The sequence below is a fragment of the Falco cherrug genome, chromosome Z (genome assembly GCF_023634085.1).
Source record: "Falco cherrug isolate bFalChe1 chromosome Z, bFalChe1.pri, whole genome shotgun sequence".
Classification (NCBI taxonomy): domain Eukaryota; kingdom Metazoa; phylum Chordata; class Aves; order Falconiformes; family Falconidae; genus Falco; species Falco cherrug.
In genome coordinates this window covers 23,189,496-23,198,701 of record NC_073720.1, presented here as the reverse complement: position 1 = coordinate 23,198,701, position 9,206 = coordinate 23,189,496, and the positions used below count along the sequence as shown (strand labels likewise).

At 36.8% G+C, this 9,206-nt stretch overlaps 1 protein-coding gene across 2 annotated transcripts in view; it reads right to left on the bottom strand.

Annotated features, from left to right (window-relative positions):
- Window positions 1-221: 221 nt before the first annotated feature.
- RNF180 (ring finger protein 180) overlaps window positions 222-9,206 on the bottom strand; it is a 79,278-nt gene continuing 70,293 nt past the window's right edge. Inside the window, exon 7 of one of the 2 annotated variants that reach the window (XM_055699559.1) lies at window positions 222-3,462. In XM_055699559.1, coding sequence (XP_055555534.1) covers window positions 3,260-3,462 — 203 coding nt within the window. In that variant the 3' untranslated portion in view covers window positions 222-3,259. The remainder of the gene's footprint in view (window positions 3,463-9,206) is intronic. The other variant, XM_055699560.1, reaches the window with a different exon arrangement.

Below are 9,206 nucleotides of genomic sequence, written 5' to 3'. Positions count from 1 at the left end.
TGACGAACGGCACCAGCACCAGCACTTCATTATCAGAATGTGTTAAGATTCCGACCTTGCCCCAAGACTTCTGATAAAAGCTGACCATTTCCTGGCAAGTACTGAAACAAATAAAAGGCTGCTAGTATGAGAAGAGTTAATCACAGTAGTAAAAAAGTCAACAGACCCTAGCTGTACCCCAAGCAGAAACAGAATAGATAGGATAATAAACAAGACACTGATTGAAAAAAATATTAAAATTTAATTCCACCAAGCAAAATCTAGTGAAATGACTGTAAAATATTACAAACAACTCAAACTTTATTGCAAACATTTTAATACTATTGTAGATAAGAAAGACAAGCTTGCAGAACAGGATCAATTTAACCACAGAATTGCTTATAAAGAACCTGCTCTTGCTCCCACATATATCAACTGTATTTTACAGACAGGCTTGAAGGAAAACCAAATTTGGGCATTTGAATTGTTATTGTATTTTTACAAAAGTATGTATCTCAAAAAAAGCAATAAAGGAAAAAAAAATACCTCCACTCTATGCCTTTTAAGTGTTTCCCTATGAAGGATGTCTCTCAGAGCTGCAACAGTCTTCATTATGTACATTTATAATCTTTTAAAACTAATTGTCCCCTGGAATTAATAACAACCAATACAAAATTAAACAATATAGCCCAAGAAACAGTTTATTGTTTAGGCCTTGATAAAAGGCAGTTACATAGTTAGAAATACTGTACAAAATTGTCACTTCTACTAGATTTAGGAAAATGCAGCCATCCTCAGTCATCAATTCTTGCTGTAAATGTACAAAAAGGGCCAATATTACATTGGATTTTTTTACTCTCCTTTGTTGTCTTTTTCAGAATAAAACCATGGTAACATGCTATTAAAAATTATGTAAGTAACTTTTTCTTATATTATTAGTTAGTACCTATACTACATTTCTTATGTTTCCATATATTTTGGAATATTTACTCAAGGATATTGCTTTATCAGATATCCTGGTTAAATAATTTTAAATTACATTATTACTGGAACTTCAGACTATGTCAGCTAAGTTAAAGTCATTTTTCATGACATCTTTTTATTTCAGTATTTTCTGAGATCAAAAGGTAGAAGCAATTTTGGCTTAACAAGTGCATCAGTCCCTTTCTTTGCTGAGACGGAGCAGTAAATTAATAAGATTAGAGAGAAAGTCAAAAATTGCAGTTAGAATCCCAGTCCTCACACAGATGTGAAAAACGTTTTGAATAATTGATAATATTTGAGGACACAAACCTACACATTTGCATGTAGCAAGACATGAGCCTATGACCTAAAACCCCTAATAAAGAGGGAAATTCACCAAGTGCTTTACTACAGTGTTAAAGCTTTTAAAACATTATACCTAATGCCACCAGTAATAGAGGCAATCACTTTTAGGTAGAGACAAAGTAACTAGGTGTACTGTAATTACAGAAAATGCATTTCTGTCACAACCATGAAAATGTGGTGATGGTGAATTTCAATTATTATACCTTCTTAGATTTGTATATATTAAAAAAGATGGCAAAAGTTACTTAGTCCAATTAGTGTAGCTAGACTTGTACATTTTAATTTTGCACATATATTCTCAAAGAGATAATTTTATGCAGCCTGTAAGAAAACTAAATATTAGTAGCCAATATACTGCTCTTTTTCAGATTAAGTGAAAGTTTCTGGTGCTGATCCCTTTATAGCCTACAAAAGACTGACCATGCTGGCTCAGCTTCAGTAAATAACTGTAAGCACATGCTTAATAAAACTCCTGAATTCCTTCTATTTCATCACATTTGGCAGATGGTACCTTCCACAACACATTTCTCCTTGTTCTCTGCTAGAACAGGGGAGTACACCACCTACTGAAAAACCACAGGTCTCCCACACAAATCCTGATACCAGAGGGACTACATACATACACTCAAATGCTTTTCTAGATGAAACCACAGCGTACTTGGCAGGTTCATGCCCTTAGAAATAAAAACTTCCTTATACCTTCCTGAAAAATAAGCCCCTGAACTACTTTGTACCATTCTTCAGCACCTGATTCTCACAATAGTTTCTAATACTCTTTTATAACATAATAGATGCTCTTTCACTTTCATTTGAAAATACTGTGTAAAGCAGCAAGTATGGAGTGATTGCTGAACTGGCTGCAGTTTGCTATTTACTCAGCAATCTATATACAGAATAACTATAAAGTGCTTTAGGATTGTTTCACATGAAAGGTGCAAATCAACATGTGAGGTCCCTGGAGACATAGTCCTGGTGAGCCCACACTTGAGAGTATCCTCAAATTGTTACAGCAATTTAATAAAGATACTGATTTCTTACACTGAAGAATGCTTCTTTCTCCAGTATTTAGTGGGCTTAGTGTCTCGTGGCACCAAAGGCAGCAGGCCCGCTGCTTGCCTTTCATTAGGTGTCTTGCTGGATCCAGACAGACTCATCTGGATGGGTAAAAAAAGGTACGGTGCTAGTCTGGGAATCCGCACAAAAATAGTCCCTTTAATGTGCAGAACTTGGGGTTGTTAGTTGATTCTTTATGATTGCCATTTGCTGAAAATATGAACTGTCAGCACACTGCAGTATTTCTCTTTTTGGTTAACAGGGTCAAAATTTCAGGCACTGAATACAGCACATCTCCAAAGTAGAATGCTGACAGGTCGATCAATTGTCAAAATTTTCCAGGATTTGGATTATACCACTGAAATAGCTCTCGCAAATGTCTATATAATGCATTGTGCAGCACTGCACTGCTTACAATCTCCTGTTCCCAAAAGATCTGACTATAAATGGGAAGCATCTTTACTGCTTTTATGTATGAGGAATTGAAGCGCCAATGAGTGAGTGAAGTGTGTTAACATAAGAGTCAAACCCCACAATGACTCTATGGATCATATTCTGTTGTAGTACATAGAACTCCCCTAAGAACAAGTACGATTCCATATTTCTACAGAGTAACTATTTCATACATTGGGGTAAATCCTGTTCCCACGAAAACCAAGGCAAAACTCCCACTGAATGAAGCATAATCTGGATTCACATTGTATGTGGAACCAAACCCAGGTACTTTGTCATACGTAGCAAAAGTATCAGATAGCCTCACAGCATTCTGGATGAAGTCTATTACAATTCTGAATGATAAAAATGCAGTATCAAACAAACATTTTGCCTTATTCAGTTTTTTCTATTCACATTATTGTAGCTCGTGACTGCTGTTTTCCTTAACTGTGGTTACTACAGACTAAAAAGGGAAAAAGAAATAACAAAGAAAGCAGAACACAATAAATCCTATTACCCAGTTGACAGAGTAAATGTAGATTATCACCATGTCCATATCAAAACGCCATCCACGGCTATCATCCTCAAAGTCCATGTAGTCCATTCTGTGAGCAGCATGTGGGAAATGCCTCCTTGTTACAGTATTGGAGTGTCTTTGAAAACCTGCTGAAAAACAGATGAGGGATAAAAACCTTTATCAATGCAACAAAACTGAGTGGAAAAAAAAAGAAAAAAATTCTTCCCCAAGTTATTTACATGACAAATGGAAGCAGGAAATCTCACACCTCACTACAGGTTTCCTCACTTTGTGGGACATGCAGGTCTCTGTGGATTTGATTTTTAAAAATTTAAAAAGTAACTCTGTATTCCATGTCTGGAAAATAATACATTTGTTTGTTTGGATTTGGCACACTCTACTATAGTAAAGTAACACTAACTGCCTAGTTATCCAGGCCTACGGACACTTCTCATGCCTTCTTTTACTGAATTTGATTCAGTGATCTAGAAGTGAAAGGCTCTGTATATATACAGATATATAATATGTATATTATACTGTAGTTAATGTCTTGTGTAATTAATCTCTGGATTCCTCAGGTCTACTTATCTGAATTCTTCAGCAATCGAGACACACCCATATGTGTACACACATAGTTCAACAGCTCAAACACATTTGAACTCCTGTTTCTAGTATTTGATTTTTTTTTTTAAAACACTCTTCTAAATAAATCCTACTTTCTTTAGTATTATGTATTAGTATTTAGTATATGATATATATCAGGTTAAAATTAATTTTTTTAATTATTGTTTGTATGATGGCAGTACCTTTAAAATATACAAGCAGATAGAAACACAGCCTTTTGAGTGGAAGTAGAAATACTGCAACTCCAAGAATGGCCTGAGTGTGGGGTCCTGCCAAAAAGTTTTTTCCTCTTCATTCCCCCCTGACTTCTCCATGTAGTAAGAGAAGGACTATCAGAGCATAGTTCTTGCACACGTGAGATTAGAGAAGTGTCTGTGCAGCTGCGTTAGACAGCAGGCTGTGGCGCAGGGAAGAGGCCAGAAGCTGCGCTGCAAAGGCTGGAGTCCTGTCCTATGCTGATAAAGGACAAGAAGGGAATGCAGTAGTACTGGTCTGGATTTTTGTTCCATTTTCAGGTAACTCTCAATCTTTATGATGCATTCTTTGATTTTGGAAAACGGGTCTTCGCTGAGCTGCCCAGACTCTTCTCTCTTGCATTGACACCATGGCTGTTGGAGTCTCAAGTTGGATAGGACGTGTCTCCTTCAGTGAGCACGACCACACACCAGTGTGTCTCAGTGGGCACTCCTCAGTTTTAATCTACTACGGCGTTGCCTTCTAGTCCAGCTTGATTAAGACTCCTTGAAGCTTCTCAGTCTTCTGGTTGCGACTAATATAAATAATTGTGTATAACTGGTGTTCACATGCCAGTAATTGTAATTTTAGCATTTTCAGACTTTATTAAAGATAATTGAGAAATGTGTTTTTTGAAAGTATCCTAATACAGGACTTTTCTAGAACTACAATATTTTTCCTTTTCAGTGGTGGCTATTGACTATTTCTTTGTTTTTCCTGAATTACTGTTTTGCTCAGAACTTTTATAGCACAATTGTTTCCATGCCTTTCAAATGAAAGTATTCTCTCTTTTTGGTATCCTTTTCAAAACAGTTAATCAGAGACTTTTTGGCTCTCAATTACACAGGCAAACGGGTCCTCCTGTATTCAGTTAATGACTGCTTTATTTAGAAATTTGACTAGACTACTGAGACACAGAAATTCTTCCTTTGGAGAATCACTCATGGTTAGACATCATGATATCTTTGCATTTCTTTTTTTTTTTCTTTTTTTCTTTTTTTCTTTTTTTTTCTTTTTTCTTTTTTATTTTTTCACAACAATTTGTTTGTATATTTGTTTGTCATGTATAAATACTAAGTTGCTATATCTGTATACATCAGGATCTCTCTAACAATTTATCTTATTTTGGAGACTATGAAATCTTAATCTGGTCAAAAGAGTGATGAGGTTTTATGAATATTTTCAGTGACTCCAAGTGGGATAAGATTTGCCCCAAGCTAAATATGCTATACTGACTGCAGGGGAAAAAATAGGTAAAAAATTCCAGGTATTTACTTTTAAAGTTTTATTATAATACCACAAAATTTTATGCAAGTGCATGAGCTAAATATCTGCTTAAAGATCCTGAAGATCTGTTTAAAGCATGATATAGACCTCCTTGTTCTTTATGTTATGCTTTAGATTGTGTTAATTTAAAATGGCATTAATTTAAAATATTATCTTTGATTACTGGAAAACAACATCAGTAACAGAATTCTGAAAAATGTTCGTCTTCTTTAAATGTCTTTCTGCCAAGATGTAACTTGCTTGAAAAATGCTCATTTAACAACTTACTTCAATTTCAAACCTGTATTTTTCTTAATTTCTTTTCTAACACTTTCTAAACATTATTGTCAAATAGCAATATAGTTTTATGTTGCTTTTTAAATGTAATTTGCAAATGCAATTAGCAAATGTCATTAAATTTTATCAGTAATGCTGTATCATTCATTTTGCCTTTTACACATGAATTTTAGTGTACATTACCCTCTCTGGAGGGTCTTGGTCAAGACCGCTATCTGTGCTTTCTTTTTATTTATTTCTGTACCTAAAGTAAAAATAACACAAAACGCTAGAAGCTGGTCTTGGATCAACAAGGATCATCAGGGAATTATGCAAAAATGTAGCTACATTAGTTTTGGAATGGTAGCCCTCACCTTCTAGAGGATTTGGACAAGTAATAGTCTTGTTTTGTATGTCTGAGCAATGCACCTTAAGCAAACATGCATGGAGTTTATCACAGATTTGACTTTGTAATGTAATCATTCTACATTCAAAATGAGCAGTTTCAGTATAGAAAACTGGCTATTCTCTGACTGCTCTTGCTACAGAAAACCACAGAAAAATTGTTGGTGCTGTATTATATATTATGTATATAAAGATATGTATACAATTAGGAACTGGTTATTATACACCGTGTGTAATCCCTATGGCTTCTCTGAGTGCGAGTAAAGCTATTGAAAGTTGACAGCCAGTTATGTGGAATAGATTTCAATTCCGTTGCTGAAGTAGTCTCTTTTTCATCATTTGTAAATAAAATAAGCTTCAGCTGAAAATGTCAATAGTACAACTACTATGTAAACTGAATTCTATGACTTGAAAGATGCTAATGAAGAAAAACAACTTTTTCCCTGAAGTATATTACCAAATAAACTTGCGTATAGTACTGAAACCAAGAATTGGATTTAGAAACTCTGTATGATCGTGCACAAAGGTTGCTACACACTCTGTGACCCATACTGTGAGCATTGTCTTAAATTCTGCCATGAAAAATACCTTCAGATGTCTGTCTCTCCAGCTAGAATGGAAATAAGCCATGTCTCTGCATCTGATTCTAGCCACCTGCAGATAAATACTAAGAACTATAGAGTTCCTCAAAAACTGTACAGCAACATGGAGTAGGGGTTTAAATTATGAAACAGAAAAGATGAGGGAGCTTCAAATCACTTCTAATCTATTCACTCAATTTTTCAAAAGAAACCCTATCTTATTTGATCAATACAGTACTTACAAAATTTCTACACAGGCATGTATTTGTTAGAACATATATTTTATTCAACTGTTTTGTGCGTGCCTGTTTTGCTATACTCTGAACAAGAACTTCCACTCAAATCACATGAATATGCATGCACAGTGCCACCAGAGTCCGGCAAACTGTTACTGGAAACCCTTTACTAGAAAACAAATATAATGTTGTGTGCAAATTGCACTTTTACACCCACCAAAGTGCGCAAATCAAAAAGAATTTTTGCTAGAGCATCAATAGGCACATCTGTTGCACATGTCCCTGCTGAAGTTTTGCAACCTTTTGTTCAGGTACTGGCAATGCTGAAAATAAGACTACAAACAATTCTAAATATTCTTCCCATTTTACAAATCGACTGACCTCATTTTGCTATGACTAAATAATATAAGACAGAAGATGAAAAATCTGTACTCTAAAAATGCGCCCAAATGAATAATATGCTAGCTATAATAACCGTGTACATTAGAAGTGCTCTTGTAAAATTAGCTTACCTAAGAACAAGTGTTCTTAGGTAATCAGATGTACCAAGGTCATTTTGATGCAGTCTCTTCTGATTATGAGCTGCAGCAGATAAAGCTACAGAAAGCGTGTAAGAAAAAAGGCAAGTGCAGACTGACATCTTCCTATATATGCCCCTGCAGCAACCAGTAGCTTAGGACCCCAATGCTATGGAAGCTGTAATCAGAACAATGCATTAAAACAGCACTGATAGGATTTTCTTTCCTTATATGTGTCTCTGCGTACTTTTGAACCAGATCTCATATGCCCTCCACTTACTGCTCTTCGTGTCCCCCGTGGAGCTGTTCTAAAGCAAATAAATCAATTTCCTTTCAGGCGAAACTAAACCAGAAGATGAGCTCCAAGAATCTGATGTGTTCCAGTAATATGCCTGAACCACAAACTGGCACTCAGCCCTGTTATTGGAAGTAAGTTGCTCCATTCCCTAAAATGCAAATGTGGACACCTGACCCTTAGCACCAATTGTTGTGCTCTATCTATTGTGGCTGATATAACTGCTAATGCAAGAATACCACTGAGATACGGCAAACAATCTTTCCTAAAACATCTTTATGACATTCATAATTTTACAGACCTCTTGTATCTGTCTTCTGTTATATCCTTTACAAACAAAAAACTTGTAAATTCCCTTTGTATGGAAAAGCTTCCATACTTCTGATCTTCCCTTCCACATTATGCTTCATCCTGACTTACCCTTCTTTGTGATGATGTCATCTAAAATTATACGCAAAACTGGAGATATGGGATCACCACAAATCTAGATAATGACATAACGTTTTCCATTTTATTATGATCCTAATCATTCCTGCTTACCTTCTGGTGATGGCTGTGCATTGAATGTGTTCAGAAAACTAATCAAAGTATTGCCCACATCTCTTTTCTTAAGTGACAATAGCTAATTTACAGCTCATCATAGTGAATATTATGTATTATGGAGATTGCACAGCCTCTGTGGGCAACTGCTCCACCACTTGTCTGTCCCCACACAGTGAAAGTGTTTTTCTTACTTGCAGTCTGAACCTCTCATGCCTGTTATTGCTCATCCTCCTGCCACGCACCACTGTGAACAGCTGGTCTGTCCTCTTGGTGGTCTCCTTATAGGTATGGTAAAGGCTGCCTGGTGATCCTCTCCAAAGCCTACCCTCCTCCAGATTGAACAAGCCAGTTCCCTCAGCCTCTCCTCACAGGTCAAGTGCTCCAGGTGCCTGAGCATCCTAATGTCCCTCTGCTAAACCTGCTCCAATTTACTGCCTTCTTTCCTGTATTGAGGTGGGGCAAAACTGCAGTTATTTCAGATGTGGTCTGCTCAGTAGCAGGGGAGACAAACTTCCCTCATTTACTGCTGTTCATACATCACGCTCCTGTTCATAAAGCCCAGGATGCTGCTGGCCTTCTTTGCTGCCAGGGCACACTGCCAGCTCATAAGCAGCTTGCTCTCCATCAGGACCCCCAGGTCCTTTACAGAGAGCTGCTCCCCAGGCTTTCAGTGCCCAACCTGTCTCACAGCCAGGGGCTCTTCCTTCCCAGGTGCAAGACTCAGCATTTGTCCTTGTTGAATTTCACAAGGTTCTTTTCAGCACATTTCTGCAGTTTGTCTAGGTCTCTCTGAACAGCAGCCCTGCTGCTGAGTCTACCAACTTGTCCATCAGTTTATTGCCCTCTGCAGACCTCATATGAGTGCATTCTGTTCCCTCCTCGAGGTCACTGACCAAGAGAACTGTTAGATATTGA